Here is a 19,462-nt window from a genome sequence, read left to right as displayed (position 1 = left end):
TATGCCATTTGTTGTTAGAACTACCAGTCTTTTGAGTTACTCTAAATCTGTATTCTGCCCTACAAAACAAAAAGGCAGTAACTGCATTTTTGGTCAAAAATGAGTTATTATCATTTTCATGACATTCAAGGCATCCTTTGTTATGTGACAAAAAATATTATCTCAAATGTGTGTCGTTTTGGTGAAAAATGGTAGTCGTTTGTACAGTAACTGCAAAAAGGCCTAGTGAAACAAAGCATGAGTACAGTAACATCCATTACTGTATTCTTGTTTTGTTTTACCCAACAAAAAATAACCGTGTTGCTACGCAGCGCAGTTACTGTTTCCATGGTGAACACACACAGCTGATTTAGCGGCATCCTCACGAGACGGTTTTAACATTTGCGATTTCACCCTTCTAACTTCCCACAAATTTTGTTTGAGATGGCACAAAGCAGGGGAAAGAAGATGGTCGAACTGGCGTTGAAAAGAAAATACCCGGAGAATGGTAAGTAACAGTGACAGATTAAACATTTAGAGGCTAGGCTATCACAATATAAACACCTGTCAGCCGCCAGGGCGGGACTTCCTCTCAGAGGTCCATTCAGAAAGCATTATGCTAATTAACAGGCGATGTTTCAAATAGCTTTGCTTACCTCCCCCTGATCCTCCCTGCTCCTAGCTGTAACTTTATCCTCTGTAACTTCACATCATCGCCGATGCCATGTCATCATTTTGTTGTTCATGACACAAAGTTATAATCCAATCAGCGGTGGAAAAATATTCAATAACTAGAAAAGCACTCGGAGAGCATAATAACCGCGGTCAATGTAGCATTACAAATTCCAAATGTCCCGTGTTCCGGATCACCACCAAAATGTAGTCATCTGTTCCTTGTCCTAATACCCATGTTGTCCGAAAATGTCATCCAAATCCGTACAGTACTTTTCGAATTATCTTACTAACGAACAGACAGAGAAACGGCAACAGGTGTCTGTTCAACTTAAAACGCACTCTCTTCGCGTCCGCTGTTTGAAGACTATGTCCGCTGTTTAAAGACTATGTCCGCTGTTTAAAGAAATTAGTGAGTTGTGAGCAAAACTGACACCTTTCTCTTTACTGTAAGCATCATGCTTTCAACAAAAACAAACTTCTGCAGAGCGAGTCGGCAGTTATTTACGACCCCCCTTAGCGCTCAGGCTCAACACATTGGTTCCTGTTCCTAAGCATTTATTTATTGCACGGTTTGTTCTTCTAAATATAAAATTATATATTTAATTTGGATTCCCCTTAATTATATTAACCTATGAAAATGTTTCCCTCTGCATTACTGCAAGCTTCTGTTTTATCCTATTATTGTAGGATAATACAACTTACAACCTAATGTAACTTATAAAGCCAGGCTGCGTTTTTTGTATGTTGGCTTTTCTTTCTTCATTTTCATTAAGGGTTAAAAATTATTAATTTATTATTGTGTTAGTCATTATTTAGGCATTTATTAATTAATTAAACTTTATTAAAATTATTCCCTGTACAATTAAATATTATGATATACAGACATCGATATATAGCCTACATATGTTGATCAGAGTGAAGATGTTGTCCTGTAGGTCCATATAATAATAATTAATAATAAATACTAATAATACTAATAATAATAATAATAATAATTTGTTGCAGTAGCCTACACAGACAGACAGACAGACACAGACAGATGTGGATTTACATTCATGCCACTAATTTTCTCTCTTTTTCATTTAAGATACACATGTAGGTATTCCATCAAAGAGGCAGCAAGTCCTGCCCCCCGCTGAAACAATGGAGTGGACCATCCTGGACACTTTCCTGGATACCACCAGCGTGGACAGCTTATATGATGACATTACAGACCTAGATTATGTCCCAACCCCTACGATGGCACAGACTGAAGTGGAACTTGGAGACCCAGGAGAACAAGTGCAAGAGCCCCAGCCAGAGCCCCAGCCAGAGCCCCAGCCAGAGCCACAGCCAGGGCCACAGCCTGATGTTGAATCACGTCGACCACCAATGAGAGAGCCATGTGGTGCCAAATGTCGAAGAAGGTGTACAGACCATATTTCAGAGGAAAGACGGAGGGAGATATGGAGTCAGTACTGGGAGATGACCTACACAGAAAGACGATCATGGATGTTTTACTCAGTTACCCCAATGCCAACCAAAAGAATAACAACCGGCCCAGAAAGTCGCCGTGGCCGCTCATTTATCTACCGCCTGCAAAACCAGAAAGGAGAGCCAAGACAGGTCTGCAAAATGTTTTTCCTGTCATCATTGGGCTACCACCCTAAAAATGACAGTCTCGTTATTTCCATGATGGGGAAGTCGAACACCAGGCCACTGGTTCCATCCAAGGACCAGAGAGGAAGGCAGGCTGCAGTCAACAAGATAGACGTGAAGACCCTTGATGACCACATTGAGTCCTTCCATCCTTGTGTGAGCCATTACAGACGGGAGCATGCCCCAAATCGACGGTACCTGCCAAGTGACATCACAATTAAGATGATGCATTCAGACTACCTGGATAAAGGAAACGCCTGCTCCTATGAAGCATACAGGAAGATGGTAAAAGACAAAAAAATCAGCTTTGCCAAACTTGGGGAGGAGCAATGTGAGGACTGTTTGGAACATGCAGAACATGTGAACTGCCACACAGGGGAGACTGAAAGCTCAGATTGCCCAGAGTGCCTAAGGTGGAACAAACATAAGCAGTCTGCCCTAGAGAGCCGCCAAAGCTACCAGGCAGATGCAGAGAGGGACTGGCCGGACATGACATCAGTTCGGAGTGTGGACCTCCAGAAGGTGATAATGCTGCCACGGATGCCAGGAGTCAAGTCAGCAGTATTTACTCGTCGCATCGTGGCATACCACGAAACATTTGCCTCAGTGGGGAAAAAAACAAACAAAAAAAACACCATCTCTGTATTGTGGCACGAGGGAATGGCTGGGCGAAGTGCCGCGGAAATTACATCAGCATATACAACTGCATTGGAGAAGGAGCGGGATGTACGCCACACCATATTCTGGGTGGACAACTGCAGTGCACAGAATAAGAACTGGTGCCTTCTATCCTCACTTGTCACTCTTGTGAACAGTGACACCATTTCACAGGAGGACATCACACTAAAGTTTTTTGAGAGGGGACACACGTTCATGAGCGCAGACAGTTTCCACCATGGTGTCGAGCAGCAAATGAGGAGCCGTCCAGGTGGTGTGGTCTACGACTTTGAGGACTTTGTGAGTGTTGTGGCAAGCTCCAACTCCAGGAAGGTGGATGTTATCAAATTGGAGAATGCCAATGTGCTAGATTGGAGGGATGGCCACTCCACCGTCAAGGTCAAGAAAGCGCAAGCACCAAAGCTTGGGGAGATGGCGGAGATACAGGTGCGGCGTGGCTCCAAGAGCCTCTTTTACAAGCTGTCCCATACGGAGAATGAATTTATGGAATTGGACTTCCTCATGAAGAAATTCTCGCTGAAGGTGCCCACTCTTTTGCGACCACAGAATAGAGGGGTTGAGGAGGTCAAGAAGAGAGACATCCTCTGTAATCTTTGTCACCTCATGCCACCAAACAGGAGGGTGTTCTGGTATTCCCTGCCTGTGAGCAATGTTTTGGAGGATGAGGAGTAATAACCATATGAAATGTGGTGTTCATCAATTATTTGTATTATTATTATCATCATTATTTATTTATTTATTCATTCATTCATTCATTCATTTATTTATTTATTTATTTATTTATTTATTTATTTATATATATATATACACACACACAATCTATTATTAAATGTATGTTTACTAATTTGAAATATCTGTCCCATGTATTCATTTCATTCAGTACTTTATGTTTATAAACCTACTGAAACAGATACTGCACCATATAAAATCATCAACTTGTTTATCTTAGTTATCATCATAAGAGTACAAAAAGCGTTAGAAACACTTAGGCAACATGATTTTGTTTTGCTCTGTTGAATTGGAGTTTAACTTGCCTATATTGCTCCAAAGAAAAGTTGTTTTGCAATGCTTTAACATGAATGTGATTTGTAGGTATAGCAGATACTACATTACAGATTGAGAAACACCCCCAGAGACACATTAATCTAATACTCACACATAATAATGTGGTCCTATTCAAAATAAATTGTCCCCATTTGGGCCTTGATACAGCTTAGCAATGTGAGACTTTAAGCAGCCGTTTCAGCACCAGAACAGCTTCCGGGTGGAAAATATTGACCTAAAATGGTCAAATTAATTTGGGTTTGGTATATCCATGTTCAGAAAAACAAATGGTTCCAATTATTTCAAATACAGTAAAATACAGTAATATATCTAACACACCCAGAGCCCAAGTTGTGGCAAAATAGTTCTTGGAGAATCTGTAGTTACTGCCTTTTTCCTTGGCATGGTGCCACGTTTTTGGTAAGTAATACAAAGCAAGAATACAGTAACTGCAAAATAGGGGTAAAATACCAAATTAAAAATGAGGATTGATATGTACAAAAATAAAACTAATATAAAGTAACAAAAAAGCCACATGTCCAATAATCTACCTACAACTACTTAGGCTGGATGACAGGATAACTTTAAAGTCATTTTTCTCAGTTCTGCACTCTGCGTAGTTACTGCCTTTTTGCTTTGTAGGGCAGTATTATGTTTTGTGATTTATCAAAGATTTAACTGTATAGGTTCTTATCAAACACTTAAATAACAGCAATATCTTGTAATCGCATTCAAAGAATTCACGTCCTTATCTCTCCTCCTCAAACACCCAAGAAAAAGTTTCTTGTGCAAAAAGTCACAGATCAAAGCTGAATATGTGCAGATTACTCCTGGCAATTGCACCATTTGTATTTGTTTTAAAGAAACACAGTCGTGGTCATGAATTTAAATAGACATGGAGATCAGAAAGCTTTCAGGGGGTCCAGCTGGCAGGCAGCGTTAGAGCCAGACATGAGACAAATGAACTGGACCGCATTAACACCGAAAAGATGTGGTACTTTGTATGCGATTTACCCTGGTCTGCAATTAGTGACAGCATAGACTTTAAAGCACACTGCTAATTACGGAGCCAATTAAACTAATCAGTCCTATGCTTCGACAGGAGAACTCACGTCACACACTCAGGATCTGGTAATTATAGATATGACTGTAATCACTACTCTGGAGGCACAGGGTAGAATTAAAGAAACAAACCCTTTCCCATCTGGAGAGGGGGGTGATTTTAGCCTATTAGAGATACAAAACACAAGCATCTCATTCTCCACACGACCAATATCCAAACAGCTCTTCACATCACTCTATTAGAACTTGAATATGGTTCGTTTAGGATGGAAATGCGGAGGCTCGCCCTCATCCCAATGAATTTTTTTTAGTGTTTAGGATTTTTATTTTATTTTATTTTTTATTTTATACAGTGACTCAGAAATGAACGTAGGAAGACTAGAATAGTATTTTCTATAGTAAAACATAGGCTACTCTTAGTCTTTGTAAAACCTTTTTCTACAGTGCATCCTGCAAGGTTGAAATATAAATGTCGAAAACATTACTAACACAGTAATGACAAACACTAATCAATGGGGTTTGGCAGTGATATTCAGTGCGTGCAATTGCACTCAGGTGGGGTTTTATGTTTTTGAGGATGGATGGATTTCATTGATTGTATGGATGTGTCCACAGTTCATATGGTTTTATTTAATTCACCTGAAATTGGATGTAAGAGACATCAGCATAGACATTAAGAGGGACATGTTCAATATTCAGAGTATTGGTCAATCAATATGGGTCTTCAGTGACAGATTATTCCATTTTAATAAAAGCTATTTAAATAAAAGCCCACCACTACTATCAAACAAGCTATCGGTTACAATTTCTGCTGCATCAGCTTGAGCCAAAAGTGAGATGGAAAAGCACCGCAAGCACAACTTCACAATTTGGGAAGATGCTTTAATATACACCTCAAGATACAAATATTAATGATGACAATGTCTTTTAGTTTTAAAAGTCACATCAACCAAGAGTTTAAACTGAATTAGCACAATCATTATAGGTAATTAAAGATCCCGCAGGCAATCAAAGCCTCTTAGTGCGGTTTGCAACCTTTCGTCCAACGTTTCATCTTACGGCCATTACAGTAACTTTCCCAGGTGTCCCTGCACACACAAAGATCCACATAACCATTATGTCAAAAACACACATGCATGGCAGATCAATACACTTAGATATTGCAATGATAGGCAGAGTTTGAGGCCAAATCTCTAAAGGAACAAGCAAATGTGACAAATAAGCTCTGTCAGTTGTGCCCAAGGATGTTTGCAGTGAATACTTGCCATGATTTCAGTCCTTCGGTTCTCACAATGAGCTTTGCACATTCAACTGATTTTTTCAGGTCATCCTTCAGCAAATCTAGCAGATGGAGAACATTTATATACAAAATGTTATAGCAAAGTTTTAAAACATAGATACACTGGGGTCAAAATGAAGGCAACTTTATTAAACTTTACTCATTTAAAGCTGGTAAAGTTTGGAAATGACCTTTGAGTAAGCAGTGCATCACTATTGATAAAGGACAATCTTTACCTGCAAAATTTTGTCTAATCACCTTGACAAAATTTCACAGGCAAAAAAAACATCTCATCAATAGTGTAGCGATTTATGAAGCACAGCTTTCTGCTGGTCAAAGTGAGAAATCTGTGTGATGGCACTCAAAATTCATATTGAAATGACTTGATTTTATCTGTGAAAAATGTGCTGAACAACAGTACATGTGACCGCCCCTTAACACTTCAAGTTATATTTAAAGATAAAATTTACATTCACAATATTAAAAAAAAAAAACATCTGAAAACATAAATATTATTAATGTTTCTTTTTCCCCCAAAAAATTCTGAAGTTATAAATAATATTTTGAATTCCCTATTTAGACTTTCAGACCCCGTTGTATGTTTTACGAAATGATAAGTAATCTATTGACTGATTGTATTCAATATGGTTTTGGTATTATGGAAACCATCTAAAGAAAATAAAAGTACCTGAACAGGGCATTTGGCACTGGTTCTTTCCACCCGGAGTGCCATCATCACACCACTTGAAACTGTTTATCTGGAAGATTCCATAGTCTTTCCCAGTATCAGCCGGACGCACTCTGTGGGTCTTAAACCCGCTTTCCCAGTAGGCCGTGCACACATCTGTTGAAATTAAGTGAAAGGTTCAAACCAAAGTAATACAATATATTATGAAGTAAAACAATATATATACACACTAAAGTAATACAAAATATTATAGCAGGTTTTTCAATAGCTGGATCCATGAAAAATCCTCAATACAATCAGATATCCCAAACATTGCAGGTCAGTGATAATGCAAATAAGAATCAAGTACTCACAATTGCCAACAGAGAATCCCTCAAAGCCATCAAGTCCCTCATCCTTGAAGATATTGACAACCTCACAACGCCCCAGAGTGCGGCTCTCACAAGAGGACAGCCACATCAGACACAAGACCGCAATAGCCACCCTCATATCTGCAATGCTGCTCACAAAATCACTGTTAAAATCTGCTATCTGAAGAGGAGTTCAGACTGAGGTTGAAAGCTGTTGAGTGGGATTATTTATAAGTGAAAGGAATGGTGTGTTGCAACCAATTTTTTCACAAGTGCATGGAGTTTGCAGTTGCTGATGAGGCAATAACTGACTTATGGATGTTCTATTTTTACTTCTAGAACCAAAATGTATTTTTTTCTTTAATGAGCTTAAGAGCACACGTCACACCTCTCCTCATAAAATTGCACTGGTTGCCAACTGCCGCTCAAATTTAAGGCACTGATGTTTGCCAACAACCAACCACTGGCTCTTAGTCTGCAACCCTATACCTAAACTCACTACTTATGTGCCCTGCAGAAGCTTGTGGTGCCATCCCAAAGAGGCACACAATCACTTTCACTGACCTTTAACTTGACATTTCCAAGCTGGTGGAATGACCTGCCTAACTTAATCTGAGCTGATTTTTATGAAATACTTAATATTTATCTTTTTCATTAAGATGTATCAATACTTGACCCATTAACACTAACTCTTACTAATCTATATATCTATTGCTACATGTACTGTGTTAGACTAACTGGGACTAGTAACAGCACTTGCATATTGTTGCCCTATTGTTGGCTTGATTGCTTTTCTGTTGCTCTCCTCATTTGTAAGTCGCTTTGAATAAAAGCATCTGCTAAATGATGAAATGTAAATGTCATGCAGAGGAAATGGAAATGATTTAGATTAAGACAGTAGTAGACATAATAAAATGAAATGCTCAATACAGGGGCAGTCCTATAGTGATGATGCACTAGCATACTAACAAAAGCCGCATTTAAGAATATAAATAAAAAACACATCAAATATATATTGCATTTTTGGGTTTTATTCAAGACTCTTCCATACAGGTTGTTATATGCTATAAAAACATCTCAAACCTAATGCTATACTACACTATTGGTGAAACAACTGTCAACTGTCAGAGCACAAAAGGAAATATATGGAGACATTTACCATGTGGAAAACTGTTGTGAAAAAACAGCACCTTAATGCAACCTAATGTGCAATTAACTGACAATAACTGCAAAGGAAATGGACACAAGGGGAGTGTGTCAACAAACAGCTCAAACGGCTCAAACCTAAAACAGCCCTTAGAAGGAAAGACCTGCTGTTGCGTCTTATTATTTATCATATTGCTGGTGTTATTGTCATATGCATATTGTACTGCATTGTAAAACACTGACATAAAAGTATCAAAAATGTCAAAAATATATATATTTTTTTTTACAAATGATCAACTCTGTTCTGACATCAGATGAAAGAAAGCATCCAATAAAATTCAGTGAAAACAGCCCTATTTAAACCACATTTTCGAAGGTATCGTGAAACTCATGTAAACTGCCATGCTTGTGTGCTTATGTGTGAACTTAAATATTTGATTTAATTAAGTGGCAGAAAAAGCTACATATATTATTGTAATAAATTAATAGAAAATTATTAATAAACATTTGTAAATTATCATATTATCAAAATATATTTGCAAAAATATAAAAATATAAAGAAAAATTAATTTAAAAAAAGAAAGTCAGAATTAAAATATTTTTTTTCAAAACACAATTTACTCTAATATTTCAAAGTATGATGTGAAATGAACAACTTTTTTTTTTACTTAACTTTTAGCAAAAAGAAAAGGGAGGAAAAAGAGAAAAGAATAAATTATAATAATTGGATGTCCTGTAAGAGCAAGATGTCTTGACTTATTGACTGAACAGCGGCCCCTGCTGGAGGACTGTGGAAGGGGCGTCAAACTTCACAGCTTGTCCCTGATTCAAAACCAGCACCCTGAAGGAGCAACAACATATCAGAAATGCCTTACTTAAATACGTGACATTTATTGACAGGATGAGTCACAGGTGAAATAAAGGATTGTATCTCCTGACCTGTCAGTGTGCATGACATTCAACGGGTTCTGAGTGAGCCACAGTACAGTGCAGTCTTTAAACTCTGTGTGGATCAACTGTCGGACCAGGCCCTCTGTTTCTATGTCCACGCAAGGAAGAGCCTCTTCCACAAGCAGGATTTTGACCCTTGCAAGCAGGGCTCTGGCAAAACACAGCAGCCTCCTCTGGCCAAAGCTTACATAACAAAAACAGAAATATTTAACCCATAACAACCACTTGTTTGTTGTGCCAGTACATAAAGGTTGCCATAGAGAAAACCATATTGTTTAATGAAGCAATAAAGCAGATCCACAGTCTAGATCTAGACTCATGATTGGTTCCAGCCAGACCGTGAATCTTTTCCGTTTGTAAGATGTAAGTTATGATTAAGAAGAACATTTGGGAATTGGACCTCTTGTAACGAATGAAATAACTTTGCAATTCGCTACTGTTATTGCTGCATCAACCACTTATATAACTGCATTAAGATCAACTATATTCTGATGTGATGTTATACTCTGAATATTACATAAACATGTCAAATCGCCTGAGGCATCTAAAGATTTGCCACGATTCCCACACACCTGTAAGTGAGCGATGTTCTTTGAACAGGGTGTAGTAGCTGAGCAGGCAATTGCCGAACATGCTCCTTGAGATGGCAGAGCTCCAAAGCCAGCCACACCTGCGCGTCAGTATGCTGAGCGAACGGGTCCAGGTTTGCCCTCAGGGGACCCGAGAACAGTACAGGAACCTGTAAGGCATGGGACACCATAACTCATTAAAGAATACAATAACTTAATGCTTGTTACTGGTGGAGCCTGGGTAAAGCAAGTTTTGCATATAATATTAGACAGCATTCCTTCAACCACACCCAGTAAAATACTTACCTGTCAACACTCCTTCCCCTCCAGACTTTGATCGATTTTGCTCTAGCTGGATCAAGCTAGTTTGGTCTCACTCTCTTATATGCACTTAAAATAGAATATTGCTCGTCTGACCTGAGAAATTATTTGCAGACGGCTACGAAGGTCATGCAGACTCATGCGGGCAATGTTTACATCGTCAATCAGCACAGCACCGCTCCTGGCCTCCACTGACCGGAACAGACTGCTAACCAAGCCATCGGCGTCTGCTTTTCCCCTGCTTACAACTCCAATCTGTACACACACACACAAACACAAAAATCAGCCAGAGATTTAAATTAGAAATGGCACGATACCATTTTCTCATGTACGATATAATTTTTTTTTTCTTGATCAGCTTATAATATCTATATCTCGCTAATAACACATTACTACATTATAAATAAAGAGAATCTGCACACACACACACACACATATATATATACACTGTGTGAATGTCCTCTACCCCAGTCCTCTTATCTGATAGTGAGTACTAGAGTACCATTCAGAATTACTAATAAACTCTAGTTGAATAGTCATTTTAAACAAAGGCCCACCTTTATGTTCATATTATGGATGATTTGAACATTTTGGAGAGAGTTTTGCCATGTTAACTGAAAGTGATGAAAAATTCTAAAGTGAAAGTGTTTGAAGATGAAGTATGACTGACAGCTCGAAGAGCAGGGAAGAATTTCTATGAACTAAATTGAACTAATCAATTTGGATCAATAACCGATTTGGCAAAAAAAGGTCTACTGGACCAATAACGATACTGAGTATTGGACTGCTCACTGCTGCATCCCTAATTTAAATACTGATATGTTCAGCATGCAAATAAAATAAATACATTATCAGCTAATCTTAATTTCAATTAATAAATTATCTTGTAGAAATATAAATAACAACAACAATAAATTATTATTATTATTTTAATTATTTAAAAAATGAGTACATGAATAATAAATGCAAAAAAAAAAAAAAAAAATTCAGAGTACCTTTTCCCCTTTTAAAATAGTGAGATTAATTCCTCTAAGAGCTGGCAGGCAGTTAGAGGAGGCTTCGGACTCATAGTTCCTGAAATTCACCTCTCCGTGCCGGGGCCAGTCAAAGGGTGGGTTGTGCGTGACTGTCCATGCTGCCTGGGGTAAAAGTTTGATTTATTTGGTTAAATTAATTTTCCATGCAGAATATATGACATCCAATTACACTAAGAAGTGAGTATCATCCTGGGAATTTAGTACACAATGAATTTGACCATGTTGGGTTATGTGTAAGGTGAGACTGGGCAAGCACAACGGACAGATTTTTTAGGCGTCAAATAAGTGTTATGTGACCCTCTACCTCCTTTTCCACTTTGGCAAATTCAGAAAATCTTTGCATGCTCAGCATGTCAATGTTGATATCAGAGACAGCCTGAGGGTACTGGCGAAGAGCTTCTTTAATCTGTAACAAAATGGTTTCATAATCATTATGAATTATTCAAACTCAGGGTAATATTATATATATATATATATCAGGGCAGATAAACTTACATTGAAGGCACAGATCAAAGACAGAGCCACGAGCCCTGAGTCAGGTTGAGTCTCAAGCAAAATTAGACTGACTAGGAACAGCACAATCCCAGCAACACCATCAAATCGTAACGCAGCCCAACTGCACACAGAAATTTGCTTTTGTTCATAAAGCAATCACATTAATCCAAGCTGTTGTATATGTTGCAAAAAATGTGACATGATTATTTGACACGTTTAGTAGAGTACATTACTACATTTAGATTACAAAGATATACAAAGATAAGTAAAATTATATTGGCTACAAAATATAACATACATCATAAAAAACATTTGCAAAAGCTAATATATTAGTCACAGATGCATTTTACACTCAAATAGCGCCCCCTAGTGAACTGTAGTTCTTTTTCAGGTGGCAGGCCAAAACAAGCATTGAAATAAATTAATTAAAATGAGCTGATAACATCACTGTTTTCTCCAGAACGACTGTACAGCCAAATCTAATTTTGTTGCAATATTGTCCTGTTTAACACTGAGCAGCTGCTTTGAAACAATCAACATTGTAAAAGCGCTATATAAATAAACTTGATTGATTGATTAATTCAACGTGCTTTTTTGTTAATTATAATTATTTTAATTCTTAACTTGCAGACCTTTCCTTCACAAACCACAAGCATAAACAAAATGTACGTAAAAACCTTTTTTGACCTTTCTGAGATGATTTTGTTGTACTTGACCAGCAGGTTTTGATGTAAGGCTCGGAGGCTGTGCGTCAGACACACCTCCCTGTGTTTTGGCCTAAAAAGTGGAGCTTCAACACTATGTGTCACACACTCCAGAGAAGTAACTGAAACAACAGGATTTGCTTCCATGTGTCTAATTCGGATGTGAGCCGAAGAAAAATGAGACTGAAAGAGGTGGGGGAAAAAGATATTACAAAGACAAATTTGTAAACTGTGCTTTATTTGCTTATTTACAAACCTTCAGGTCAAACATTCATGGGAAATTGACATACCTGAATACGGAGGAAGAGCATTATCAGCGGGCACACAGCTAGGCTGAAAACTGGCATGATAAAACTGATCAAAGTGATGGTGCTCAATATGTCCAAAAGACTCCTCAACCAGCTGTGCATATGTTTGGGCAGCTCTTCATCAATCACTTGCATATCCTGAGCCAACATGAGAACACACGTTTGTATGAGGTTGTCGAAACAGGTCGAAACAATATTTACTTGTATCTGTTATATAATATAATATATACAGTACGTCCCCAAGGGCACAACAGTGATGACCTGCTTCTTGTGACAATCAATATTTTCATTTCAAATGCTCTGATCTCTGCTCCACGTCGGCCTCTGGAAGATGACACGCACCTGAGTGAAAGCTTGCAATAACCATCTGTCATCTATCTTCTGGGAATGTACAGGCAGGTGAAGAACATCAGACAGTAGCTCAGAGTGTAGCATATGAGACGCCCTGAGAGAACCACAGGTCAGACAGTAGGCGGCACAGCATACGAGCAAGGCTGCAATACAAAAGCACATAAATAAGCTAAGAAAAAAACACTTATCTATGAAACTTCAGGTTGACAATAACCTTGAAGGAGTCCGAGCAGTGCGAAAGCAGACAGTCGTGAGTTTCTGAGCTCTCTCCACCCCTCTAGGCCTTGAACTTCTTTTGCTTCACCAGTCCATGCGCTTAGGACGGCATCCTGCGCTAAACTAACGGCACACACAGACAGGTAGACCAGCGAGGTAACTGACACCCAGTGCCAGCCGAAAGCCCTCAAATACAGCCTGCGGGCCTCTCCACTGCCCTGAAATTACAAAACCTTATCACTGCACAATATTCTTAAATTAAATATGTTATTATTTAAAGAGAATCTTGCTTTTATTTTATTGAAAGTGCAGCTTGGAAAACACTATAAAAAATTATGTTGGTAGACATGTAGAAGACATAAGAGGGGTCAACTTTGAATTAACTAATTGCTATAACTTACTTAACAGACACTTATAATGGCTTACAAATGAGCAATACAACAAAGTTTATTTAGATTTAAAAAATAAATAAAAATATGATTATTTTGTTTAATTAATTATATTAAGTAAAAAATAATAATTCATGATAAAATATTTAGTTTCAAAACATTCAAATATAAAAATGCATTTTGGTACATACTTTTTGGAATAGATTATGTTTTCGTTTCTCATCAGAATTACTGAGCTTATCTTTACACCTGTAAAAATAAAAACATCAAGAATATTTATACAATGCATTTAGAGCATGTCTGCATTCAGTGCATGCATGAACACAACAAAGCCACAGGCTGGGTGGAGAAACAAGGTGTAGCTTGTTAGAAGCTTATTAATGTGGGATAAAAAAGAGAATGTTGGCGGCCCTGTTCAGTCAGACTCATTGTTTTCTTTCCCATGAGATTTTATCAGGACCCATCATCCCGTGACCAACAATCCCTGTCTGTGATTCTGTGAATATTATCCTTTCTTAACCTGCACTAACCCTCACGACTAAACCACATAAGGCCAATCTAGTGCAGAGAACACAGTGTAAGAAAAGCCTGATAAATTCTGTCATGGGGATCAGAAAGATATTAAAATAAGAAGCAGTGCTAATGCTCTTAAATGGAATGATGTTTGTCTTGGATTAAAGCAATTTTAATATATTAATGCTGGATAAGTACTGGACAATAAAGGCCTACAGGTCAGGTCAAGCACTGTGCTTTGACTCGGATTTTGGACTCTGCCAAATCAAATGGCAGTGGATAATGTTACATGCACACAAACATGTGTATTGAAATCATGCTTGAGGCATAATATAAAAAAATCCTCTATACATATACAAAATTCAGGGTCAGTATAATTATTTATTTATTTTATTAATTTATATTAAGAAACAAATACTTTAATTCTGCAAGGATGTATTAAATTGATTAAAAAAATTACAGTAAACACATTTATGTGCTTCTATTTCAAATAAATTCAGTTTTATTCACCAAAGAATCCTGATTGTTTTTTACTACTGTTTCTACAAAGACATTAAGCAGAATAACAGTTTTTAACATTGGTTATAATATTATGCTGAAAATTCAGCTATGACCACAGGGATAAACTCATAATATTACTGTTTTTACAGTAAACAAATGTTTAAATGGGAACATTCAATTTAATAATTTCCTGTTATTTCTAAATAACAAACACAAATATATTAACTCACCCATCACATGACTGTTGAGAGCTGTCAGGGGGAATTTCTTCTGTAGCACCTGAGAGGGTGACACTTTATAGTATTAACCACAACAACAAACATTTTCACTTATATTTCTAGTGTCTTTGTGCATCTGTGATTTTAATATATTGTGACTCTACCTTTTGTAGTAACTAACTGAGAGTTGCCCAGGTCCTCTGTGAGAAATATTTTCTCCAGATGGCAAAGAGACTGCTGTGCCTATTAGAACAAAAATATTAAATGTAAAGTTTTAGAATTTTATTAAGATCCTCAATTAAAGGTTTTGATGTTGTCACATGCATGCTACCTGCTTGAGAACACACAAGAGCCCAGGGAGCTCAAGCAAATGTGGGCGGAGCAATCTGAAGAAACAGACCGACGTAAAGACCTGAGATGCTGTGAGAACATTCCCATCATCCACCATGACAAACACACCAAGACTAGAGAAACCAACCTATATGGAAAGACAAAGAGTATGGGAAATAGGGGTCAAGGGAGGCAACACTGAGCAGAACTCTGGACTATGTAAGAGGTTTTTACTGATGTAAGAGGGCCAAGATGCAGACCTCAATGTTCTGACCTCAGGTTGTAATCTATGACAGTTTTAATCGATGATTTGAGTTTTAATCTCAGAGCTCTGTGGATTTGTTTACTTAGTAAGCCCCTGTGCATCTGGAGAAGAGAGGTGAGGTAATTTGAAGTCAAAGTCACTGAGGGTTGTTTAGCTGTACTAAAAGTGAAAACCAGATTTTTAGCTAGGATGTTGAATATCTACACAAACAAGCAAGGCTTCTTGACTAGATTAGTTGGTATGACGAATAGCAGAACCAGGAAATAAACATGTTGGTCAGTTTAGCAAAAAAAAAAAAAAAAAAAAAACCCTGGGAATTAATTTCCAGAATATTAAGTAGTACTCACCAGGAAAGGCATGCAGATAGAGTCAAGCATAGAGAAGGCTGTCAGATATCCCAGAATTCTTAAAATCTCCAGCTCCCTGGCCCGTGACTCTGTAACTCTCTGATGGAACCAAGACTCCCATGCAAGAAACTTCAGCGCCTACACAAAGGCAGATTAAAGTTAGCATGAAATTAAAATTCACCCTATTTTCTAAATGCACATTATTGTGAAAAATTCATCCACACATTCATTTCATTTTGTACCTTTTTAACCTCGTAATTCTAATAAAAAAATAAGGTGAAGAGGCATGCATTATTTAGTCCACTTAAAGGTACAGTGTGTACATTTTAGCAACATCTAGTGTTTGAGTTTGCGAATTGCAACTGCCCACCGGTCGCTACGGTGGCCGATACAGGACAAAGATGTCGTCATCAGAGACAGCAGAGAGTAGTTAGCCCTGAAGAACAGTCTGTCCACTTAAGGCTACTGTAGAAATATGGTGGCTCAAAATGGTGACTTCACTGTCAGGGAAATGTAGATAGATTTGCTTCAATCTAAGGTTATAAAGACGGTTCATTATGTAAGGTCGTTTTACACCACTGAAAACATAGTTATGTATATTATATTTTATTTCTATCAAAAGATCCTTAAAAATATCACACACTGCACATTTAAACCCTTACAATTGACTGCAAGCTTGCATTCAAATCTGCCACCATCTAATCAACAATAGCTGACCTGAACCAAGTCCCACACATTTTTTATTTTATTTTTATGAATGGTTTAATGGATGGATGTACATTACAACACAGAAAGAAAAGATCTGTCACTACTTTTGTTTCATTGCATCTTAAAACAGAGCAGTTACATAACTGGTGAAATACAGAAAGAGGCGGTACCATGCCAGATTACTTTTCTTCAGTGCCTAATCAAAACTTGTTCTAGCAAAATCAAAATAGCTTTTCTAAACCAGCTAATACTATGCAAAGCTAGTAGGCTCCACTGTTAACCTGCTAACTGAAAATACAAAGAGAGGGGAATGCTTAATTTGACAATTTTTAGCTTCTGTAATATAACATGATGTTTTAAAAAAGGCATTATGGTTATGACTCATGATTAAAAACAAACACAGTAATGGAATTTTCTATAATTTCTAATCAGGCACAGAATAAAGTACACATTAAACTGCTGTGTATCTATAACTAACCAAAGCACTGACCAAATGCAATCACTAAAATAAAACCATTACTGACATACATCTGCTGTCAAACACTTTTTATTGTTTATCTAAAACTGGCCTGAAAGGGAAATCGCAATTGTCTTTACTTCCTTATAGTTATGTATATCTGAGTGAAATGGATTCACAAACTCGAAAAAATAAATGTGGGGGAGGAATTTATTGGATTGTTGTCAATTACTAATTGCATTGATCTCATGTGAGTGAGGGGCTGGAGGGGACGGATTATTTTCTCATTATTAAAAAAAATATATTTGTAATCTTTTCTCAATATTAATGTCCTCCGCAGCGACAAGGGGAAAATAATGTTGAGTAAAGATAATGAGGACCCATTGCTTTTATAAAACAATGATATGCACAGATAAATAATTTATAATAAACACTGCAATTATCCATAAAAATAAGAATTGTCGATTTTGATATCATGGTGACTTTAAAAAGTAATTTATGCAAGAACTAAACCTGACCTAAAATCCTAGAATCAATGTTGATTAGGAATGAAACTAATTCATATTGTTTATTGAATACTGGTTATTGTTTATTTTATATGTTCTTTTGAGTTGAATATGACATATGAAAACTGGGTTTGATGGAAATAGTAAGTTTGACAATAAGGTTTGAGTATGTGTAAATCTGTGGAGGGTATGATGAGTGAGTAAGGGTTTTAACAAGAAGGTTCCTGAGTAAAAATCAGGGAATAGTGATTAAAATGGATGTTATGAACGTGTTTGAGAAAGAAATGAATGAGAGGTGTTCTAATTAAGATGGTACATGTATGTAGGCTGTAAACTGAAGAATGTTTATTTTTATATCAGACCATTATTGTGGATCTAACCATTTTATTTTATTTTATCTTATTTATTTATTTATTTATTTTTTAAAAAATTTATTTTTTTATTATTATTATTATTTAAATTACTATACCTTTACGACTGTTTTAACTATGCTTGTTTTTAATTCTTTATTCGTCCATATGGTATTCTTTTTCTTCTCATGCATTTGTTACCACTATTTTAATTAATTTCTATGTAAAGCACTTTGAATTGCCATTGGGTATGAAATGTGCTATACAAATAAACTTGCCTTGCCTTGCCTTGCCTAATTCAAGAGAGAAAGAACTACAAATTATATGATCATATCTGAGGATTAGGAAAAGAAATGACCTGGTATTTATGCAACATTTCCTTGATGAGCTGTTCACTCTTTTCCTTGATGATGCGCTGAGTTCTCTGAGGGACAACAAAGATTATAAAACATATATGAAAAAAACATAGTAGAAATGCACTGAGATGCAATTAACATCCAACTTGCTTGAGCAGCCTGAACTTACTAACCTGAAGCTGTTTGGCTTTGTTCTTCACTGCGGAGTTGACAGGGATGAGGACTAGTAGCAATACCACCCCCACCAGCACGCCAGGGCCCAATTCTCCCCACAGTAAGCCCAGATAAAGAGCGACTCTCAGTGGGCAGGACCAAAGACAGGTCAATGTGACCACCAGCTCTGCTACACATCCAACTTCGACTGATACATCCGTCCCCTGAGTTGTGTTGGATTGTTGCTGAGAACTATGGGAAAGAGACAATGTCTTAAATGTATAGGAGGAGGGGGAATATGGAGTGAAACATGGAGGAAGAGAGAAACATTTTAGCATATAAAAAAGGGGAAATTTACTGTTCAGTGTTTTTTGTTCAAAGCACATTAATTGAGCAAATAAGACAGTCAATGACCTTTACCTTCCTGTAGAGGGCACCAGCCAGAACAGCTTGTGCATTAGTTGTAGTTATCCTACTATGTTTCTCAAAGTGATGCTGAGAAACAGCACAGCAGCAAACTGCTCCCAGCACCACCAGAGAGTGTGTGTATCCTGTCCAGTCAAACACAGCCTGTCTCTCGCAGAACAGGATAACCCATCTGAGGTTAAAAGACATGTACATACACAGATTATATATATTTATTCTTTTATTTATGAATTGTAAATCAGATCTACTGATTCAAATAGATAAAGGCAGTGTTCTCGAAACAAGATTTATCCAGTGGTCTGAACCAGAAATCTTCCCTTCACTAGCACTTACATACACCAAACTTTACAGTTCCCTTTCAAACTTTGATGCTGCGTGTGTGTATTGACACTGTAGGAATGCCATTAGGAAGTCATCGAGTGTGCTTGGTTCCAACCTGATTGATTAGTGAC

The 19,462-nt window shown here is 37.3% G+C and overlaps 3 protein-coding genes across 3 annotated transcripts; 1 reads left to right on the top strand and 2 right to left on the bottom strand.

The window, feature by feature from the left end:
* The first annotated feature begins 56 nt into the window (after window positions 1–56).
* On the top strand, window positions 57–3,777 carry LOC137063980 (uncharacterized). The gene is made up of 2 exons (XM_067435310.1): window positions 57–487; window positions 1,742–3,777. The coding sequence occupies exons 1-2, from the start codon at window positions 424–426 to the stop codon at window positions 3,640–3,642; spliced, it is 1,965 nt and encodes a 654-aa protein (XP_067291411.1). The 5' UTR covers window positions 57–423; the 3' UTR covers window positions 3,643–3,777.
* Window positions 3,778–5,937: 2,160 nt separating this feature from the next.
* lyz (lysozyme) lies at window positions 5,938–7,601 on the bottom strand. Its single transcript, XM_067435399.1, has 4 exons — window positions 7,397–7,601; window positions 7,044–7,199; window positions 6,342–6,417; window positions 5,938–6,164 (listed from the first exon to the last, which is right to left on the bottom strand). Exons 1-4 carry the CDS (start codon window positions 7,530–7,532, stop codon window positions 6,095–6,097), a joined length of 438 nt encoding a protein of 145 aa, XP_067291500.1. The 5' UTR covers window positions 7,533–7,601; the 3' UTR covers window positions 5,938–6,094.
* Window positions 7,602–7,656: 55 nt separating this feature from the next.
* abcc13 (ATP-binding cassette, sub-family C (CFTR/MRP), member 13) lies at window positions 7,657–19,159 on the bottom strand. Its single transcript, XM_067435398.1, has 19 exons — window positions 19,005–19,159; window positions 18,605–18,836; window positions 18,434–18,499; window positions 16,055–16,192; window positions 15,444–15,590; window positions 15,277–15,355; window positions 15,125–15,173; window positions 14,072–14,129; window positions 13,490–13,709; window positions 13,267–13,418; window positions 12,907–13,062; window positions 12,600–12,799; window positions 11,913–12,033; window positions 11,722–11,823; window positions 11,376–11,519; window positions 10,477–10,635; window positions 10,063–10,229; window positions 9,479–9,673; window positions 7,657–9,380 (listed from the first exon to the last, which is right to left on the bottom strand). Exons 1-19 carry the CDS (start codon window positions 19,040–19,042, stop codon window positions 9,296–9,298), a joined length of 2,508 nt encoding a protein of 835 aa, XP_067291499.1. The 5' UTR covers window positions 19,043–19,159; the 3' UTR covers window positions 7,657–9,295.
* Between the last annotated feature and the right edge of the window lie 303 nt (window positions 19,160–19,462).

The sequence above is a fragment of the Pseudorasbora parva genome, chromosome 24 (assembly GCF_024679245.1).
Source record: "Pseudorasbora parva isolate DD20220531a chromosome 24, ASM2467924v1, whole genome shotgun sequence".
Taxonomy (NCBI): domain Eukaryota; kingdom Metazoa; phylum Chordata; class Actinopteri; order Cypriniformes; family Gobionidae; genus Pseudorasbora; species Pseudorasbora parva.
Note: the sequence above shows the minus strand (reverse complement) of the source record. Positions and strands in the feature narration are given on the sequence as shown.

Coding starts and splice junctions, on each gene's coding strand:
- LOC137063980 (XM_067435310.1), top strand. CDS start 424: ATGGCACAAAGCAGGGGAAAGAAGATGGTCGAACTGGCGTTGAAAAGA. Junction 488..1,741: donor AAGAAAATACCCGGAGAATG/GTAAGTAACAGT, acceptor TTTTCATTTAAG/ATACACATGTAGGTATTCCA.
- lyz (XM_067435399.1), bottom strand. CDS start 7,532: ATGAGGGTGGCTATTGCGGTCTTGTGTCTGATGTGGCTGTCCTCTTGT. Junction 6,418..7,043: donor GTGCCAAATGCCCTGTTCAG/GTACTTTTATTT, acceptor TCCATCTGCTAG/ATTTGCTGAAGGATGACCTG. Junction 6,165..6,341: donor ACCGAAGGACTGAAATCATG/GCAAGTATTCAC, acceptor TTGTGTGTGCAG/GGACACCTGGGAAAGTTACT.
- abcc13 (XM_067435398.1), bottom strand. CDS start 19,042: ATGCACAAGCTGTTCTGGCTGGTGCCCTCTACAGGAAG. Junction 15,591..16,054: donor CTATCTGCATGCCTTTCCTG/GTGAGTACTACT, acceptor CTTTCCATATAG/GTTGGTTTCTCTAGTCTTGG. Junction 14,130..15,124: donor TCTCAACAGTCATGTGATGG/GTGAGTTAATAT, acceptor TTATTTTTACAG/GTGTAAAGATAAGCTCAGTA.